The following is a 22,362-nucleotide window of genomic DNA, read 5'->3' as shown; positions in this document are numbered from 1 at the left end:
ATTTTTGATCTCCCAGTTTTGACCTTTTTTCTATTTTGCATGCATCTACTGGTTTTCCCATTAAAATGTCTTCCCAGCTTGCTGACAGAACAGAAACAGCTATCTGATATCTTTGGCACATTGCAAGTCTTAGCAAGAATAGCTGCTGTCCATCCAGGTTGTGCTATTGTCAAATTTGTTTGCTTTGCTTCTGTTTTTGGCACATTAAGAACCATAGTTTGGAGAGTGTTTGTGGTATAGCGGGTCCACGGCTCAGAAAGAGCAGGTTGGTGTGCGCGGTCAGCCGTCTGTGCGTTGCCTTGCTGGCACTTGTGGGCGTGACTATCAGGTAATCCCACCTGCAACAGCTCCCCATCCTATAAAGGGGAACACACGCAAAGAGTCAAGATAAAGAAAACGAGACGAGAAAAGAGAAGGGAGGTTAAAGGATGGGAGAAAAGAGAGAGAGAGAAAAGAGTAGAGCCCCAAGGAGGAGCGAGTGTCCATCGCTCAGGAGAGGGGGATGTGGGTCGTTCCTGTTGAGCATTTTTGGAGCATCATTCTCAGGGGTACTTTCGCCAGGTGGAGCCATTGGCAGCTGTGAAAGTGTAGAGCACCTGCACCGGGTGGAGCCTGAATTGTTCCTGAGAATGCCTTCCACGTCTGCATTGACGACACTGACAGACTCCACTCGTCAGGCCCACACTCCCAGACCGGGTCTTGTCACTGGTTTCATTCGTCTTTGTACTATCTGCAGTGTAAGCCAACATTAAACCAAGCTGTTATTTCTACTATGTGATTTCTTACCGCCGTATCACTAGGGAGGGGTATCGTCTTTTATGTTATATCTATATAGATTGGGGTTAAGTAACACGCCGCAATCACAAAGAACTCATTCCCAGGAAGCGAGCGCCCCCTAGTGGACACAGTCATAAGGAGAGTATCCATCCATGGGATTCAGACCCCTGATGTGGCTGCACAGCCCTCTGTTATATTGAAGAGTAACACAGGATTCAGGCACCGATGTTTCTTCTCCAGTGTTCCTGACATGTGCATGTTAGTCTACTTTTCATCTTTAAATTGGCCTACTGTGAAGGACTGTGTTTACAGTACTCTGGTGCCTCGTGTGTTCCCACTTTTCAATTGATGCTGCTTTCAGTTTTTAAATAACCTTGAGCTTATTCCCAGCACTGAGACATCTATTGTCTTTGGTCCCCTAACATCAGGTATGTGTTTTCAGGAAAAGCAGATATTTCATAACTTGCACCACTCCCCGGAATAAATAAAGCTAAAACTTTTCAAACAAAATCAGCGCTCTTCTTGAACAGTGGATGTGTACGGTTCAGAGATCCACCCAAGGACAGTGTTGAGGTCCAGTGGACTCGACCATGCCGTCTAACACAATGGCTGTTATAATAAGCACTGGGGCTGCTTTGTTTGTTTTCCTTTTTTTTATTGGCTCCCAGAAAATACAGTGCAGATAAATTCACTTTACTTCAATGCCATTTGGAGCTTTCTGAGTTCAAGAAATGATTTATAGTGGTGTGCCAAATGCTTAATGTTTAAACCAGTTTTACTGTGCTGTTGTTTTGCTACATTCCAAAGTTTACGGCCCATTGTTTTATAAAAGTAGAAATAAGTTGCTCTGGGTGTTATCTGGACAGCTTGTGTGATAAGACAGAATTTGCTTTTAGCGACTAATAAACAAGATGAGAAGTCCCCAGTCGCTCTCCGAGTACGGAGGTTTGTGCTTGGAGCGATAGGTGAATTGTGCCACTGAGAGCCCATCCAGCCCGCGGAGTACGCAGAGATGGAGAAGGAACTTAATAGAACTGCTGGCCGTATAGCCGTCTGAAATTTGTGTTTGATCTGTGCGGTCCTGAAAGGTCATTCTTGTGCTCCAGACGGGAGAGCCTGCCAGAAGCAACAATTCTTTTCTCCAATCATCTTTGGCATTCTCCATGCTTTTCATGAAGCAGGCTCCCCAGTGGTGTCTGACACCTTTTACTGAAGGAGAGGAGGAGACGAGAGTGACTCGACTCATTTTCTCAAGTTATAGATGAAGTCAAAAACGATTATATCAGTGAATCCTTAAAAAGGTGACCATTATCTGTCTGTTGAAAAAGAGAAAGCCAGTTAGAGACGGTGACAGCAGTACGTCTATCTGTCTCTTAGAGCACCTTTCACACAGTGTCTATCTGTCACTCTGGATTTGTCCGGGGCTCCGCCTCTAGCCCCTCCTTTTGCCTGCAGTTTGCCCTTAGACCCTCCTATCAGTGTCTGTTGCCACACAACATTAATCAAGTGTCAGTGTCCCCTCTGTCACTACCTTGCTATCAATTTGTCTGCTCTGATGACTCAAGAATTTGTTCTTTTTGTGTATGATTGGGTCCCATAATTGCCGTAACTACTTGCTCGGTTGCCACTATGAATGCTCCTCCTTTGTATCTCTTGGTTTAGTGTGCTTTTGCAACTAGATGTTAATTAAGCGGATGGCTTGTGGAATAATTGAATCCATGATAATCAAGTTAATCAAGTGGCAGTCACATGATGAGAAGGGTAAGAAGTAAAAGATGGAGTTTGATTGAAGCTCTTTACTTGCCAGTTGCACACAAGCCCTTTGTCAAGTTCACTTGGAGACGTCTCATCTGGAGACTTTTTAAAAGGTTTTTGGATTTTGTTTTTGGTACTTCAGCTTATTCTGATCTTCTCTATGGGAACATTTGGCTACCTGCATTTAACTACTCTTCTAGATCACGGACTGTAGTAATATAAGCATTTTGTGTTTTATTCTGTCCTAACATTGTTTCAGTCGGCTCATTCTGATCTGCGTACCAACCCTGGTCGTGCCATTCCTGGACAAACTAAGCGGAATCTTCTAACTGGGCCCCCCAAACTCTCTAACCCGCCTCTCCCTGAATCCTCTACATTAGTATTCTTATCTGTCAGTCAGTCATCGTCCAACCCGCTATATCCCAACACAGGGTCACGAGGATCTGCTGGAGCCAACCCCAGCCAACACAGGGTGCAAGGCAGGAACAAACCCCGGGCAGGGCACCAGCCCACCGCAGTAGTATTTCTTTAATTTAAACAGTAGCTATATAAATAATAGATTATAATAAACAAAGAAGAATCACACAACACAAGCTTAACTAAGACTTTTTAATGGCAAATATTTTTTAAAGTAATAGCAATAAGGCAAGAACTAAATCAGTAACGTCAGCTTCCAATAAAATGAACCAACAACTGAGGTTAATCTGAACTAACTGCTCTTTTTGTATTGTGGTTGTGCCAGGTATGACACTGGATCTGGATAATTGTTGGGGCACCAACTGAGTCGCCCCGTGTAGCCTCCTTAGTGTTACATCTTTTCTAAAAAAAAAAATCTAAATCTCATCTTTCTACTGTAAAATGTGCAAAGCACTAAAAGTACAAAGTCAGAAGTGTAGAAAACGCTAATAATGATACAAATAATAATAATAATATGAATAGCACACTGCTCATGTGTGAGTGACTCGAGTGTCACTTTCAAACTCCCAGAATCCCTTTCGGTTTCACTGACTGTTTCAGTCTCACTGCCTGAAGACAGACTCACTTCGTCATCACTGCTGATGAGAGGCCATTATGAGGCTAGGAGTCTACAAAACCTGACACTTACGCAAGACATGCCTATACCGCTGCCCGGGTACATCACGGCACTAATGCTGTTAGCACTTTTACAGCCCGACTAAACCTTGGATCTTACGTGAGACATGTCTATACAGTTGCCCAAGTGATAATCGGGTCTAATGCTAAGGAGGTTAATCAACAGTGCTGATTTAATGAAAAACAGCACACAACTACACATATAAGCCTAAATAATTGGGGTATTAGTGATTTCATAAAGCCTTTCAAGTCTGGATTGGAGCTCTGTCTCTGTCGAGCATCAGCTCACCTTCTGTGAGCGTCTCAAACATATAGCCCTCTGATTGGAGGGGGCAGAGTCAGGTGCCATCATTAAACGTCTTCTCCATGCTGTGGGGACAGAAAGAGACGATACCATTAGTGACAGCACCCCCTCTTGTCCGGGAATGGTATTGCTTACCAAGAATGAGCCAGGAGGGTGATACACAGATGCGCATGTGTGGCAGTATGTCAAAGATGCTTGCATGATGCTTTTCCACAATTCTGCCAGTTACTAAATGATAAGGCAGAGGGCCTGTGTGTTGGTGAGATTTACAACCATGTCCTCAGTGCAACAATACTCAGAGCTCCTTATATGCCAACTAACATTAGCAGCCTTTAACAAAGTTTGTTGGTTCTGAGGTCTATATGGCATGTGATGGACAGACAGCATCTTTACCTAGTTGGGTCTCCCACCCAGGGCACCATGGGAATTGAAGTTCTTCTACTCAGCCCTGTTGAGTTTCGTAGGTGCCACCAGGGGGTGCTGCGGGGACTGGGGAACCCTACTTTGTAGGGAAGCTCTCCAGGTCCAAACCATCTGGACGCCAGAAGTACTCCCGGGTTTCATTTAAAAGGAGCTGCCTGCCTCAGAGTCAGAAGGAAGGAGTCAAAGCTTGCTGGGAGGAGCGGAGGAGGCAGTGACCAGTGACGGAGAGAGAAGAAAACAGAATACAAGTATTGCTGTGTGCTATTGTGCTTTCTCTACTGTGCATTTGGTACTGTGGGAAACACTTACAAGAAGTGTTTCACCCCAATAAATCCTTTAGTTTATTTTATACTTGTGCCCAAGCCTGTCTGTGTTTTGGTTGCTTGGGGAGCTGGAGAGCCCGCTACAGTCCACAGGTGGTAATGAATAATCCACAGCCTTATATCAGTGAGGTACTGTAACATCAGACAATATTTGCTAAACACTCAATATCAAAACTGCTACACATTCTGCTATTGTTACTCCATTATTACTCCAGTAAACTGCCAGCTTTAGTGTAGCGGCAATTAATGTAACGTTAGCTAGCTTATTGGAAGTTACACAAATTATAAATGCAAATAATTTATTATTATTTAGATTTATAAACACACCTGCAAGTGCATCATAATAAGCTTTATTTAGCAGACATTTTCAAAGCAACTTAAATTGTGTAAAATAAGCATTTACCAGAAAAGTACCAAGTTAATGAACGTTAAAAGCTGTCTAGCATTAAAATTGTTAGCAACAGAAACATGTCGCTTTCCATTCACTGCAAATGACCGGATTCCTTGTAAATTACTTAATAATGAACCTATGCCTGCACAGCTTATTCCAACTGGCTTCTAATTAAATGTTTTTTTTGTTTTTCTCTTTTGGCTTCCATTGAACGATCCTGTAAACTGGTTCGTCTGCACCACATATGGGGAATGCACTTATGCTAATAAACTGACCTTTCTTTGAGAAAAACTGAGCAACCAACTGTTATCCTCTCTTCTCTCATTCAAGCTTTTCTTGCCGTTCTTTTCTGGAACCCAGAATTCGGTTCGACGTTTCATAAGCAATAAAAAAACGTATCTAACATTGGCTAGCAAACGTGTGGAATTTACCCCTCGGCAATTTAAGTGCATGAGGACCGGGCTGAACCATTCTGGCTAAAAGAGAGGTGGGGGGAATAGAATTGAGATTGCCTGGATTGCTCCTTTTGGCAAGAACTCTTAAGTTTCTAAATCTTAAGTAATTTCTTGTTTTCACTGTAATTTCAGTGAATGCTTAATAACAACTGACAATGTTATGTTCCAGTATATTTCATGGCCCCCATCAGTGAAGGGCACTTTGAATCCTCCTAACCCCAAAATATCAGTCCTTTGATAACGGACCCCACACGCAGTGTGTGATGTATGTACTGTATAGGAAGGGCCGGCTTTGAACCAGGTAGAAGCCGTCGTCCATGATTTGCCAGGCAGTGTGCCTACCATAGTCCAGGAGACCACCAGAAATCAGGTGCTGAGAGAGACTGCATTGCATTGAACTCCAATGTGTGATCAGCAAACCTGCAACTTACAATTGAGGCCGTCTGTCTGCATATCTATCTATTGTAGATGCCCCAGAGGCCGGTTGGGCGTCCCGCCCAGGACAGAGGTGGAGTCCTTACCTGGCTGGGATGCCATAATGGAAGGATGGACTAAATGGGGGCAATATCCAGTTGGGAAGCCTTATGATTCTTGTCCTTGATGGGAAGCCCGAAGAGTACAAGAACTGGCAAGAGGGCACGGCAGGGAGCAGTTCATCCCCCACTTTAATAGGTGGCAGTGTCCCTTATATAGCAGGGCTGCATGGGAGTGAGATTGTGGAGGAGCAGCCCTGTGGGGATCCCTGGCGGATAATAGAAGGTGCTGCTAGGGGAAGATCTTCCTGGCTTTCTCATAACCCGAAAGTGCTTCCAGTTGGCTACATCACAGCACCAGAAGTACTCCTGGGTCCACAATAAAAGGGACTGCATTGTCCAGGCGAGTTGGAGCTGGGAGAAGGATGAGCAACACTCTACTGGAGGAGTAGCAGTGTGGTGGTGGGAGGAGAGGTGTTTGGAGGAGAGTGTGCTTTGGTGCTTTTTGTGAGGTATTTGTGAAATAAACACCAGTTTATTTGAACCTGGGACTGACTTGGTGTGTTTGTGTTGGGGTATGGAGCACTCCGGCACCCCTGAGCTTTCACGCTATCTATCTATCTGGCCAAAGGTTTGTGGACACCTGACTATCACATCTACTGTATATGATCTCTTAGGGTTTTCAATTATAAAATCATGGACATTAATATGGAGTTGCCCCTAATAGCCAACAGTTTATAACAGACTCAACTCTTCAGGGAAGACTTTCCACAAATTTTTGAAGTGTGTCTGTAGGAATGTGTGCTCATTCAGCCAAAACAGAATTTTTTGAGCTCAGGTGCTGACTGGCTCAAAGTCGGTGTTCCAGTTCATCCCAGAGGTGTTCAGTATGGTTACGGTCAGAGCTCTGTGCAGGTCATTCGAGTTCCTCTATGTGTTTATGTGCACACAGGAACACTCATGCTGGAACAGAAAAGTGCCTTCCCCAAACTGATGGCATGAAGTTGGAATCACACAATTATCAAAAATGGCATTAATAGTACCGTTCACTGGAACCCAGGGGCCCATCTCAAACCCTACCATTATCCCTCCTGCACCAGACTTTACAGTAGGCATAATGCAGTTCAGAAGGTGGCATTCTTGTGGCATCCTTGATTTCTCCATCAAACCTCAGAATAGTGAAGAGTGACTCATCCCTCTGGAGAACATTTCCACTGCTTAAGAGTCCAGAGGCGGTGTGCTTTGTACCACTTCAGCCAGCCAATGCTTGGTGTAATGGGGTTTAAAAATTTGAGGTCTTTTTTTAGTTTATCAAATTAGACTTGTTATATTTAATTTGTGTGTTTTATCTTAATAATAATAATCATTCTTTATATTTATAGCGCTTTTCTTATATGAGCCTAGGAATTTGCACTGGCAATTGGAAGGTTGCCAGTTCGAATCCCGTAAATGACTCTACTTCGTTGGGCCCTTGAGCAAAGCCGTTAACCTGAAATTGCTCCATCCTGGGTATGACGTTAATCTGCATCCAGCCCTGTATGTAGGTCCTCCAACCTGCAGGGAAAACCTGGGGGTTGGTGGCAGAATTGGCACTCCAGCCACCATAAAAAAACCTCAAACTGGTTTCATTCTATCTGAACTAGTGTGGTGCTGAGGTGTCACCCGTCACATGGCTGCACTCGGGTCCTGATCTGGAATCCTGAGTTGGTTTGTCATGTGGTGGGTGCGGCAATGCACGGTATCAGTGCGTGCTCCTAACCTCCTCCTCCTCCTTTCTTAGGCGGAGTGGTGGCTCTGAGGCTAGGGATCTGCACTGACAATCGGAAGGTTGCCGGTTCGAATCCCGTAAATGCCAAAGGAGACTCTGCTCTGTTGGGCCCTTCAGCAAGGCCCTTAACCTGCAATTGCTGAGCACTTTGAGTAGTGAGAAAAAGCGCTATATAAATCCAAAGAATTATTATTATTATTCTTAGATAAGATGTAGCTTTTAAGTGATTAAATTGGATGACCAAGACTAAAGGACTTACCGTATAAGGCAGGGGATCTTAACCAGAGGTCTACCTCGCCGCTGAAGGCGGTCTCGTCATCACATTGTTTACAGCTCGGCGCAGTTAAAAAGTAGAAAGAAGCAAAGCTGTTTTCCTCATCTCTTCTACTATCAAGTACTGCCAACTAAAAAAAAGTTACAATGTGGCAGGTTCCGTGACAGTCACGTGGACGAATAAATAAAACTTCTCTGTCAGAACTGGCGATTGGTTCCTGTATTATAAAATGTTCTGTGGTCATACGCAATTTCCGTATCGCGTGGTCATACGTAATTTCCGTTTCAAACGCGAAAAGAATTTTATATATATAGATACAGCCAAGTACTGTTGATTTAGAGTAGATGTAGTAATGGTAATAGAAAATGTAGTAGTAGATCTGTTTTAATTTGCACAAGAGGATTGTATTTCATAATTATAATGAGTGGCAATTACTTTTTGCATAAAAAAGGAGTGTTTTTTTAGATTGTTTACTTTAAAGTTTAATAATACATTGTGTATGTCATATGTGTTTATGTGAATATTTCTGGGGAAGGAGATCCATAGCTTTTATCAGATTCTTAAAGGGGTCTGTGACTCAAATAAGGTTAAGAAGCACTGCTTTTTAATTGTGTGCATTTTAACCAAGGCTGTAGAAAATTTAAAATACAGGAAAAAGAGACGCAGGCGATTGAGCTCAAGGATGACATCACACTGTCTGGACAGCCCGGTTGGAAATAGAGGTGAAGAAGATGAGTGCTCGAGGGGATAGTGAGTCAGATAACAATTTCAGTGCTAAGTGTAAGACAACTATAGAAGAGGGTTCCATTAAATCTGTTTTTCTTTAGAACAATTAGCTTAACAAATTGAAAAGGATAAAAATTAGTTTTTCTTGCAGCATTGAATTTTGGGACGCAAATCGACATGCGAATACAGGGAACTCTGGGAGAAATATGCAAATGAAAGCAAACGTTAGGAAGACGTTACTTGCTACCTGTTACGTTTAAGCTCAGATAAGCTAACCAGCCTATCTATATAAGAATGTAAGATGATGGGGAAATGGGAGCTTTTAGTAACTTTACTATTTAAGTTGTTCCTTATAAGTAGAGTAACTCTTTCAGGGCGGATGTCGACTTTTGTCTAAATTCAGGGGTAGAGGACGGTAATCAGCCCTAAATTGTGACGAAACTTGCTATGTTTTAGTTCAACTCTCTTTGCTAGAAGGAAAGTTAGCTTCGTTGAATTGACCTCGATTGTGCATGCACGAATAGCGAACAGCAAATGACCTCTAAAATGGCATCGACATCTGGCGAGAGACCAAAGTGAATGCACTAAGCAAAATACTCCACAGACAACATTTTGCGTATTATTGCATAAACGGACTCTGACTTTTCGGACTCCAGTTTTGATGCAAGTGATCTGAAGATGGAGATTGAAAATGAAAGTGAGGTACCGGCTTCAGCTGATTGGTCCCCAGCTGATCGTGTTGCTGAACACACTTGTACAGCTGATGCACCAATGGCAACGTTCGCCTCGGTAGGGCCGCCACTTACAATGGTAAGAGGTACCAACCAGATTGTGTTGTACTGCCATGCGTTGCCTGCCACACATTCCTGCTAGTCAGCGAGCTGCCTCTGCACAGCCACCAGAGATGCGGAACAGGCGCCAACAGCACCCACAGCAACAGATGTTTTACGTTGATTTACATTTGAAATTTTTGGTTTGTGTGCTTTTCAGAAAAGTGAGTTGTCTGCAAAAAATATTCAGCCCTCAAAGAGTTAAAGTAAGTTATGGTTGACAGAAGAGCAAGACCAAGGGCATATTTCTCCGGTCCTGTTCAGCCTATATACATCGGACTTCCAATACAGTTTGGAGTCCTGCCACGTGCAAAAGTTCGCTGACGACACTGCTATCGTGGGCTACATCAGGAGTGGGCAGGAGGAGGAGTATAGGAACCTCATCAAGGACTTTGTTAAATGGTGCGACTCAAACCACCTACACCTGAACACCAGCAAAACCAAAGAGCTGGTGGTGGATTTTAGGAGGCCCAGACCCCTCATGGACCCCGTGATCATCAGAGGTGACTGTGTGCAGAGGGTACAGACCTATAAATACCTGGGAGTGCAGCTGGATGATAAATTGGACTGGACTGCCAATACTGATTCTCTGTGTAAGAAAGCACAGAGCCGACTATACTTCCTTAGGAGGATGGCGTCCTTCAACATCTGCAATAAGATGCTGCAGATGTTCTATCAGATGGTTGTGGTGAGCGCCTTCTTCTACGCAGTGGAGTGCTGGGGAGGCAGCATAAAGAAGAGGGATGCCTTACGCCTGGACAAACTGGTGAGGAAGGCAGGTTCTATTGTAGGCACAGAGCTGGACAGTTTGACATCTGTGGCAGAGCGACAGGCGCTCAGCAGGCTCCTGTCAATCATGGAGAATCCACTGCATCCACTAAACAGTGTCATCTCCAGACAGAGGAGCAGCTTCAGTGACAGACTGCTGTCAATGTCCTGCTCCACTGACAGACTATCTATCTATTCTCAATCGTCCGATTTTTTTTTTTTCTTTTTTCAAACAAGCACCTATTGGTTTGACGCAGGCGTATATTCAGCTCTTCAGAGGAACAGTTACGAGACCGAGAGAAATGCTGTGAAAATGGAGAAATGACGCGGGTGTTTTAACTTGAGAACTGCTTTGAAAAGGCGAAGCACTGAAAACGACACGCAGTCTAAGGAGGAGAGCGCAACGCCAGCAAGCGAATCTGCTTCATTGTGGAGCATCCCATAAAGGAACACCTTATTTGGATTCAGAAGAATCAGCTCTTTAAATTACACGGACATCTCTCTCCTGGTTATACTGCTGCAAAGCTTACTATTTCGGGCAGTGATTTAAATCCTTCAGGTTGTATCTTTTCTTCTGCTTTTGACTTCTAGCATTTAATGCCTGCTTTCAATGCAAATAAACGTAAGAAACGATGCAGTTTGATGATTTCCTCGCAGAAACTTACCTTGTTTATTGATGTCATCTGCCCAAGATGTGCTTGTTTAAATGAGTCATAGTTTATTTAGCTCTTTCAAAGGTAGCAGTCTGACCTTTTGGAGTGTGTCTTTTATGAGGCTAAGGTGCGAGCCGTCCTCGTGCTGCTAGCATTGTTCTGCTCTTTAACAATAGACTGTAACTGTGGACCTCCAGAGCTCCGTACCATTGAGGTGGTTGTCACTTTATTGGCCTTCAGCTGGACCCATCTGGCTCTTTCAGGGGTAATGATGAAGCAGCCAGCTTCTAACCCATACATTTACATTTATTTGCTTAGCAGACACTTATATGCAAAGCAACTTACAAAAGAGGTAAAAAAATCGAGTAACATTAATAGCGCCCGTTTGTTCAGCAAGCGCAATAGGACAGGTACCAAAAGTTCATTGTCACAAGTGAAAACATGTAATAACTATAATACATTTACAAACATAGATTCCAATCACTAAACCAACTAAACATAAAGAAAAGAATTAAACATAAAGAAAGTAACCAAGAATTTAAAAATATAGCAAAGTTTTTTGTTTCTCTCTTCATCAATTTGACAGATATTCACAAAATAAATGGGACTTCTTAAATACATTGAGGGAGTCAGCATTTCGGATGGAGGTGGGCAGCCTGTTCCACCAACTAGGAACTACACAGGAGAAGAGTCTGGATTGAGACATGATGCCACCAGACGCTGTTCCCTGGCAGACCTGAGTGGGCGAGAAGGAGTGTAGCACCTCACCAGTGTCTCCATATACTCAGGTGGTGACCCAATGACTGCTCTGTAGGCAAGCATCAGGGATTTGAACTTTGTTTTCCATACAAGTATAAAATTGCTCCAAAAAAGCACTAATGCAGACATATGTTGCCACCCGTAGGGACTAGTATAATCCTTATATTGGCATGATTGTATGAATCAAAGGGTTAAATAAAGCATGTATATGTTGCTTTAGAGGAGATTTCTAAATATTGAGATATACAGGGCTATTCAAAATAAAAGAGCAGATTTCGAAAATTTATTTCAAACTGTATAAGACAAACACATTCTGCACATCACTGGATAGAGGAAAGTTCAAAGTTTAAAAATTCAACTTAAAGAAGATTCGATTGATTTCATTTTCATGCAAGATGGCTCCCCACCTCATTTCCACTTGGAGGTCCGGCATTACTATTCCAGGACGATGGATTGGAAGAGGTGGACAACAAGATTTTGCTCATCGTCTATGGCCTCCCAGGTCTCCAGACCTTACCCCCTGTGATTTTTATCAATGGAGGTACAGTAAAGAAATAGTGTTTGTTCCACCTATGCTAATCTTCAAGATTTACGACATCGAATTGAGGAAGCTGTGAATTCAGTAACTAGGGACTTGTCTATGGCAAGAAATGGTCTACCGTTTTGATGTTTGTCACGCTACACATGCTGCTCATGTTGAGTGCATGCAACCTCAAGGACCATAGGAGCAAACTTTGAACTTTCCTCTATCCAGTAATGTGCGGAATGTGTTTCTTTCTTATACAATTTGTTTTGAAATCTGCTCTTTCATTTTGAATAACCCTGTATATAGTGTATCATGAAGTAGCCAAAACTATCATGAAATAATTTATAAACCATATCACCCAGCCCTAAGTCTACGTATCTGTAGTGATTTGTTTTCTGCCCTGTCCACTTTATGTAGAGCCTAAGGGGAGGGTCCCACCAGGTGATGCAGCTGGGGACTACCCCATCTGTATAAAGAGAGAAGTCATGTATTATTGGCTTTTAGTTCTTGTTTTTAGTGATTTGTGTAATTCTTATTTGAATATTGCTCTGCACCAAGGAGAATTGCAGCTAATTTTTATGGAAAGGATTGGGAGAACAAACGTCAGAAGTCGCACAAAGTTTGTTAACCAAAAATCAAAACTGATCTGTTGTGAAGTCCTAAAGTAGTTTCAAAAGTCAAGATCAAAACAATCAGAGCATGAGGTCTTAGACAGGAAATCGATAAACCAAAACGTACTACAATTGAAGTTTCTGTCTGCAAGCTTGGATAACCAAGAAGCCTTCGTGTTGACCTTTATACCAACTTACTGCTGACATCTGAGTCTAATAATGTTGAAGTTACTGAAACAAAATGGCAGCCCCCATAACAAAAAATGTGGCATCAAGGGAAGATGTTAAAATATTTGAAGATATTTAAATAAATGTTTATATGTACAAAGAACTGTTTTAAGAAACAGATTCTGCATAATTCAAAACCACAGAGTTAATAAGAAAATCCAGAAAAATATCCTAGAAATTTGATTCTGTTCATCTGGACAAAGTTTTTAAGTGGGAGAAATATTTCGAGACTTATCCAAGTCTCTTCCTCAGTCTCAATTGACTGCAGGTTTCCCCAACCTTATAAACAGTACCTTTGCTTAATCAGAGACTAGCACCATTGACAAAGGGCCAGTTGATCAGTGATATGCAAATTGTTCACTGATTATTAGATGTGTGAACCATTCATAGAGGGTTGAGGAATGGCTGCAATCACAGCATTGTAAGATAGCGACAGATGTACCCTTAGGCCCCCTCCTCTGTTCAGAGATGGTCGTTCCTTTAACACGTAAATGGCCTCCTTGATTCCTCTCTCAAACCAGCGCTCCTCCCTGTCCAGGATGTGCACCTCTTCATCTTTAAAGGAGTGACCACTATCCTGTAGATGTAAATAGACTGCGGAGTCCTGGCCTGACGAGGAAGCTCTTCTGTGTTGTGATATGCGCTTAGCCAGTGGCTGCTTGGTTTCCCCGATGTACAATTCACGGCACTCCTCCTGGCACTTAACTGCGTAAACTATGTTACTATGTTTGTGCCGTGGGACCCGATCCTTGGGATGGACCAATCTTTGGCGTAGCGTGTTTTGGGGTTTGAAAGCCACTGAGACCCGGTGTTTCGAGAAAATGCGCCTCAGCTGTTCCGATACTCCTAACACATACGGGATCACTAAGGGTTTTCGCTTAGGCAGTGGATGTCCTTCCTCTCTCATGAATTGCTTGGAGCGTTCTTTAGGTGTCCTCCCTGCTTTGACAAAGGACCAGCTGGGATATCCACATTTACTCAGGGCCTTTTTAACGTGGTGTTCTTCTGCTTCCCTGGCCTCTGAGTCTGTGGGAATGGTGTTAGCTCTGTGTTGTAGAGTCCTAATGACACCTAGTTTGTGCTCTAGTGGATGGTGAGAGTCAAATCTTAGATACTGGTCCGTATGTGTGGGTTTACGGTACACATCCACTTTCAAATGTCCCCCGTTGACGATGGAAATTTCACAGTCTAAGAAGGCTAGCTTGTTATTTTCCATATCCTCTCTGGTGAACTTGATGTGTTTGTCCACCCCGTTGATGTGGTCTGTGAACTGTGGTACCTCCTGAGATCTGATTTTCACCCAGGTGTCATCCACATATCTGAACCAATGGCTCGGTGGTGTTCCAGGATAGGATGATAGAGCCCTCTTTTCCACTTCTTCCATATATAGATGAACAGAATCAAATTTCTAGGATTTCCTTACCTGGATTATTGAGCATGCATCGAGACATCCAGAAAAATATGTATTGTAAAGCAAAAAAAACAAAGAATTTAAAAGAAAATCAATTTTTAACAGATATTCTGACTCCAACCCCTTCATCATCTTTCAGGTACGATCTTCATTTTCTGATTATTAGGTTTGTCCTTTAAGGCAAAACCAATTTTCTAATTCTTTTATGCTTGCTAAGCATAAAAGGGATTTTATATTTTTGGTTTTGTATCAGAAGTTTTTAAGATGTTCCTCTCCTTCCTTTGTGAATATTGTGGGCATTTAGCACTGTAAAATCCGTAGTCCTTGATGGTCCTGTGCAGGACAGAAGCCTGCCATTTAAGTTTAAGGCTAGGCTTCCCAGAGTGTGTCCAGGCCTGGGAGGAGAGCTGGTCTGGCAGATAGATAGATAGATAGATAGATAGATAGATAGATAGATAGATAGATAGATAGATAGATAGATAGATAGATAGATAGATAGATAGATAGATAGATAGATAGATAGATAGATACTTTATTAATCCCGAGGGGAAATTCACATACTCCAGCAGCAGTAAAGAGTGATAACAATGCAGGTATAATAGACAGTAACTTTGTATAATGTTAATGTTTACCCACCGAGTGGTATTGAAGAGTCGCACAGTGTAGGGGAGGAACGATCTCCTCAGTCTGTCAGTGGAGCAGGACGGTGACAGCAGTCTGTTGCTGAAGCTGCTCCTCTGTCTGGAGATGATACTGTTTAGTGGATGCAGTGGATTCTCCATGATTGACAGGAGCCTGCTCAGCGCCCGTCGCTCTGCCACAGATGTCAAACTGTCCAGCTCCTTGCCTACAATAGAGCCTGCCTTCCTCACCAGTTTGCCCAGGCGTGAGGCATCCCTCTTCTTTATGCTGCCTCCCCAGCACACCACCACGTAGTAGAGGGCGCTCGCCACAATTGTCTGATAGAACATCTGCAGCATCTTATTGCAGATGTTGAAGGACGCCAGCCTTCTAAGAAAGTTTAGTCGACTCTGTCCTTTCTTTCACAGAGCATCAGTATTGGCAGTCCAGTCCAATTTATCATCCAGCTGCACTCCCAGGTATTTATAGGTCTGTACCCTCTGCACACAGTCACCTCTGATGATCACGGGGTCCATGAGGGTTCTAATCCACCACCAGCTCCTTGGTTTTGCTGGTGTTCAGGTGTAAGTGGTTTGAGTCGCACCATTTAACAAAGTCCTTGATTAGGTTCCAATACTCCTCCTCCTGCCCACTCCTGATGCAGCCCACGATAGCAGTGTCGTCAGCGAAATTTTGCACGGCAGATCTCCGAATTTGTATTGGAAGTCCGATGTACTTAGGCTGAACAGGACCGGAGAAAGTATAGTCCCCTGCAGCGCTCCTGTGTTCCTGACCACAATGTCAGACCTGTAGTTCTCGAGACGCACATACTGAGCTCTGTCTGTAAGATAATAATAATAATAATAATAATAATACATTTTATTTATACAAGGCGCCTTTCAGAGAACTCAAGGACACCGAACAAACAAACAATAAATAAATAAAAGACACAATTATAAGCAACTTAAAACATCAGAAAATCTAAAAATTAAAACCAAATAAAACCACTATAATCAGAAGGAAAAAGAAAAAGCCATTTTAAACAGATGCGTTTTAAGTTTGCATTTGAAAAATGAATATGATTTGATGTTTCAGAGCTCTGCAGGTAATGAATTCCAGAGCTTGGGAGCAGAATGGCCGAAAGCTCTGCTCCCCATGGTGGTTAGACGGGCTGGAGGGATGGTCAGATGGGTGGAGGAAGAGGATCTAAGGTTACGGGATGGAATGGCAACATGAAAAAGGTCAGACAGATATGGAGGGGCGAGGTTATGGATGGCCTTAAATGTTAATAGCAGAATCTTAAAATCAGTATGAAACTTGATCGGGAGCCAATGAAGCTGCTGCAAGACCGGAGTAATATGGTGAATAGATGGGGTTCGAGTGATGATACGTGCTGCAGAATTCTGGACTAACTGAAGCTTATGAAGAGATTTTTAGGGAGACCAAAGAGGAGTGAATTGCTGTAGTCGAGCCGAGAAGTGACAAGACTATGAACAAGAATGGCAGTGGTATGAGGAGTGAGGGAGGGGTGATTAATATTACGTAGGTGGAAGTAAGCAGACTGGGTGATGTTATTAATGTGACATTGGAAAGATAGAGTACTGTCGAGGATGACACCCAGACTCTTGACCTGAGATGATGGGGAAACAACAGAGTTATCAATAATAAGAGAAAGATTATTATAAGATAGTCCACAATCCATGCCACCAGGTATGAATATACTCCCATCTCTGCCAGCTTGTCCCTGAGGAGCAGAGGTTGGATGGTGTTGAAGGCGCTAGAGAAGTCCAGAAACATAATTCTTACTGCACCACTGCCTCTGTCCAAGTGGGAGAGGGATCGGTGTAGCATATAGATGATGGCATCCTCCGCTCCCACCTTCTCCTGGTATGCAAACTGCAGAGGGTCGAGGGCGTGGCAGACCTGTGGCCTCAGGTGGTGAAGCAGCAGCCACTCCATGGTCTTCATCACATGTGACATCAGAGTGACAGGCCAGAAGTCATGCAGCTTACCAGGACATGATACCTTTGGGACTCGGGTGATGCAAGATGTTTTCCAAAGCCTCGGGACTTTCCCCTGTTCCAGGCTCAGGTTGAAGATGCGCTGTAGAGGACTCCCCAGCTCCAACTCACAGGCCTTCAGCAGTCGCGGCGATACTCCATCTGGACCCACTGCTTTGCTGGCACGAAGTCTCCTCAGCTGTCTGATTACCTGGGCTGCTGTAATTGTGGGTGGAGGGAAACTCTCTCCTATGCTGGTATCAACAGAAGGATGGGTGGAGGGTGCAGTACTCTGAGGTGAGAGTGGGTTAGGGTGGTCAAACCTGTTAAAGAAGTTGTTCATCTGGTTTGCTCTCTCCATGTCTCTCTCGATGGTGGCACCTCGCTTCGAGCTGCAGCCAGTGATGATCTTCATCCCATCCCATACTTCCTTTATGCTGTTATTCTGCACCTTCTGCTCCAGCTTTCTCCTGTACTGCTCCTTCGCCACCCTGAGCTGGACTCGGAGTTCCTTGTGCACGCACTTGTGGGTTTTGGTGTGGGTTTTGAAGCCTGCGCCCTTTTTTTGCTATCTGTGTATGGCAGCAATCAGAACACCAAACAGCTGCGTCCACAGTGCCATTGTATGAATTAATGCCACTTCATTGTTATCCTGTCTAAAGAGCAGAATGGCTGCAGTCCAGCTTTGCTGTTGTTGCTCTCTCTCTCTCCCTGTTTTCCTGTCTATTCCTGTTTCCAGTTTTATTGCTGCTAGTTCAGTTCAAATACACTTCATTGACAAGACTAACATCCTGTAATGCTGGCAAAGTGATTGCAATATAAATCATGGTGTAATAAAGTCAAATCATGAAGCTTTATTATTCTCCTTCTCTATCTATTACACTTTCAACATATTTATCTCCTGAGCTGCTGTCACAGCTAAAAAATCTAGTAAAACAGAAACGGTCAAAAGTTGGCAATTTTCTGTATCCCTCATTATTAATGCCAGTCATTGTCAGCCAAAGAAAGAAGAAATGAAAGTAGATGAGAAAAAGCTGCCATTAGAGAAGATGAAGGGGGAGATTAAAAAGTTAGCCTAGCTGAAGGCTGTCACCCATGGAGTGCAGGTTAGTTTGAGGCACAACAAGATTGCTAGATAGGGCAGATAGGAGCACAGTGACAGAGGAGGTTACTGATGTAGTCTGGTGCAAGGCCATTTAAAACTTTACAGTGTAGATTAATAATGGAATTATGTATTCAGTCCTATAAGATGTGGGAGACCTTCCATGACAACACCCTGGTTGCTGAGGGTTGGGATGGTGTTACCGGTGTTCCCAGAAGGAGGTGTTTCATCTCGCAGGGCACCCTGGATATCATTGACAGGAGTCGCAGTGCACAGCTCAATGGCAACTCTGGTCTGTACCAGGAACTGAGAAGGACGGCTGTGAGGGCTCTGAGGGCAGATAAAGGAATCTGTGAGCAAGTGACACATAATCTATGGTCTAGCGACCCACGTCCTGCTTACAGAGGATTCGAAGCATTATGCACATCTGAATCTGTTCCTCGGAGAGTCCCAATCAGGGCAGGGTGGCTGATAGAACAGTCCTAGCGGATGACACTGTAGTTGTGCCCTGCTGGGCATGCTGCTTTGAGCAGTTGTTTAAATTTGATCCTCCGGCTAGGACGTTGGATATCTCTGGGTCCACAGTTTTGAGGCTGATCCTCCAATTAGCTGTGAACCACCCAGTCTCACTGAGATTGCACAGATGGTGAACCAGCTGAGCAGCGGCAAAGCTGCGTGGATCTGTGGTATCTGGAGTGAACTTCTCCAGGCTGGTGGTAAGGCTGTCTTCCTGGCATTGCAAGCAATCTTTGCTTCCATTTGGGAGAATGGCGTAATCCCAACTGACTGGTAAACAGGACTTGTCTTCCCTATCTGGAAAGGGATGGGTGATCACCTGGATTGCAGCAACTACAGGGGGATAACATTACTCTTGGTGTCGGGTAAGGTCCTTGCTAGGACCTCAGGAGGATCCGGGATCACTTGCTAACCTACCAGCGACTGGAGCAGTCTGGTTTTACACCTAAGAAGTCCACCATCGACCGCATCCTGGCACTAAGCATTAAGATGAAGGACGCCTCACGCCTGGACAAACTGGTGAGGAAGGCAGGCTCTATTGTAGGCATGGAGCTGGACAGTTTGACATCTGTGGCGGAGCGACGGGCGTTCAGCAGGCTTCTATCAATTATGGAGAATCCACTGCATCCACTAAACAGTATCATCTCCAGACAGAGGAGCAGCTTCAGCGACAGACTGCTGTCACTGTCCTGCTCCACTGACAGACTGAGGAGATCATTCCTCCCCCAAACTATGCGACTCTTCAATTCCACCCGGGGGGGTAAACGTTAACATTATTCAAAGTTATTGTCTGTTTTTACCTGCGTTTTTATTACTCTAATTTAATATTGTTTTTTGTATCAATATGCTGCTGCTGGAGTATGTGAATTTCCCCTTGGGATTAATAAAGTATCTATCTATCTATCTATCTATCTATCTATCTATCTATCTATCTATCTATCTATCTATCTATCTATCTATCTATCTATCTATCTATCTATCTATCTATCTATCTATCTATCTATCTACTAAGGGTTCTCATGGAGTGCAAACACGAATATCGGCAGAGTTTCTTTGAAGCCTTTGTTGATTTTTGTAAAACCTTCGACTCAGTTGATTGAGCTGCCCTGTAGGACATCCTGAGACTTTGCTGGATCCTCTCAAGGGTGCTGGATGTCATGGCCGGCTTGTACACTGGTACTGTGAGTGCTTTGCAGAGTGGAGGTAGAACCTCTACGTTTTTCCAGATTGATTCTGGGGTTTGTCAGCGGTGTGTTTTTACTCCTACTCTATTCAGTGCTTGCCTGGACTGGGTGCTGGGCAAGGTCGTGGGATCCAGCGGCTGTGGAACATTTGTTGGTGAAGAAAGATTTACAGATCTTGACTTTGCTGACAATGCTGTGATCTTCACGGAGTTAATGGAAGCTCTGATTGGGGCGCTCGAGAGTCTGAGCGAGGAGTCTGAGTGTCTGGGCTTGTGAGGGTCCTGGATAAAAACCAAGATCCAGGCCGACCTCTTAGGCACAGTCATCAGCAGTGTGTCTGTCTGTGGGGAGACTGTCGACTTGTGAGGTTTACTTCCCACAGCAGCGACATTCATGTCTCTGGTGACTCTTCCTATGAAGTCAGTAAATGGATTGGGAAAGCATGGGGGGTCATGAGGTCGCTGGAAAGGGATATGTGGTGCTCCCAATATCTATGTAAAAGGACAAAGGTCCTAGTCTTTAGAGTCCTGGTACATCCTGTTTTGCTATATGTTTGCGAGACATGGACGCTATCCAGTGACCTGAGACAAAGACTGGACTCCTTCAGTACTGTGTCTCTTCAGAGAATCCTTGGGTACCACTGGTTTGACTTTGTATCGAATGACCTGTTGCTCACGGTGTCCCGAATGAAGCACATTACCTGCATTGTGAGGGAGTGTCAGTTATGGCACTACGGCGATGTGGCACGATACCCCGGGGGTGATCCGGCTCGCAGGATCCTCATTGTTGAGGACCCAAGTGGCTGGACCAGGCCAAGAGGGCGCCCACGTAACACCTGGCTGCGGCAGATAGAAGATCATTTCCAGAGGGTGGGACTGGACCGTGTGTCTGCCTGGAGGGCTGCCAACCGGGATTGCTGTTTTGTCATGTGGTGGGTATGGCAACACGCTGTACCAGTGCATGGTCCCCAACCTGACCTGACCTGACTTGTAAGATGCAGGGAGCTTGTGAAGATGGAACAGGATGGCTGTTATGTTCTTATTTACTGTGATTTATGTGGGTAGAATAAGAAAGGGAGGAATCAAAAATAACCAAGATTCCTAGCGGAAGAAGGTGGTCTGATGATTTCATCACCAAGCATGATTGTACTGTAAATGAGCTCATTTTCTTGAGCTTTTGTGCACATTAGCAAGACTTTGGTGTTGCTGTAGTTTCATTTTAAAGAGTTATATTCCATCCAGGTTTTCATTTCACCGAAGCAAGTAGTTTTCACTTTTAATGCTGAAATAGATCTGAGTATCATCCACATAAAAATAATAACCCAGTCCAAAGCTACAGATAATATGGCCAAGGGGGTAGCATGTAGACAGAGCAGAACAGAGGGTCGAGGACAGAGCCTCCTCACTCATCCACACAGGGAGGGAAGGCTGCTGCATGCTTGCTGCTGCTCCTCTCTGTGAATAACACTATTTTTTATTAACCTTATAAAATAAGAATGCCAAAACAAAAACAAACTATTAAACCTTAAATCAAGTCAAGCAAGGCCGATAGTGTCAGTTCAACATTTCATTCTGTTAATTCATCTTTTCAGTATCTGAGTCCATGTAAGGTTGGTGCAGTTTCTCTTGTGGGCGCACCTTCTTCATCAGAATGGCACAGAAGAATTGTAAACATAAATCAGCTCCAATTCCAAATTATCATCCACATCATCAATGTCAGTATTTGAAGGGTGGCTTGTATCTTTGAAGCTCCCCGATCGGGCAGTGAACATGGTATATGTACAATATAAATAAATGAATGTACATGTGGGTGCGTCATGCACACATCCATTGCTAATTTTTTTCAGCTCTTATTCACACTGAGCTAATGTGAGCAAAGTTTTGCTGTTTTTAGCAAATGCCAGTATGGCTTTGTTGTCTGTCTGTCTCTTCTCTTCCACTCTGTTTCTCTCTGCCTCCTCGTGTTTAATTATTGTCTGTTATGTTGTTGACATTAAATTGCTGACCCCTCATTCTGGCCTCTCTCTCTCTCTCTCTCTCTCTTTTCCCAGTTGATTTCATTGGTGGGTTTGACTCATACGGTTACCAGCCTCCTCAGAAGACATCTCATCTACAGCTGCAGCCCCTCTACACGTAAGCATGCTTTTTTTTATTCCTATTGCATTGGAGCCCAAAGAGGATAACCTCTGTTGTTGCTGTCTGCGAGGTATTCCACAAGGGTGAAGCAGTCCTCTGGTATGATTTATGCAGTGGGATAAGAGGGAGTGTGAGAGCCCACCATCCACAAATAACTCCACAGAGGCCTGAAGTAAAAATAAATGGTGTATTTATTAAAGGATCACAAAGCAATAAACCTGCTGCCCCTTTGGGCCAGACAATACATGTCTTGGATT

General features: G+C 43.8%; 1 protein-coding gene across 2 annotated transcripts in view; it reads left to right on the top strand.

The window, feature by feature from the left end:
- nkain1 (sodium/potassium transporting ATPase interacting 1) overlaps positions 1-22,362 on the top strand; it is a 451,861-nt gene that overhangs the window by 357,163 nt on the left and 72,336 nt on the right. For both annotated transcript variants that reach the window (XM_051919007.1, XM_051919008.1), the window contains exon 6: positions 22,021-22,102. In XM_051919007.1, the coding sequence (XP_051774967.1) occupies positions 22,021-22,102 (82 nt within the window). The remainder of the gene's footprint in view (positions 1-22,020; positions 22,103-22,362) is intronic.

The sequence above is a fragment of the Erpetoichthys calabaricus genome, chromosome 14 (genome assembly GCF_900747795.2).
Source record: "Erpetoichthys calabaricus chromosome 14, fErpCal1.3, whole genome shotgun sequence".
NCBI classification, from domain to species: domain Eukaryota; kingdom Metazoa; phylum Chordata; class Cladistia; order Polypteriformes; family Polypteridae; genus Erpetoichthys; species Erpetoichthys calabaricus.
Note: the sequence above shows the minus strand (reverse complement) of the source record. Positions and strands in the feature narration are given on the sequence as shown.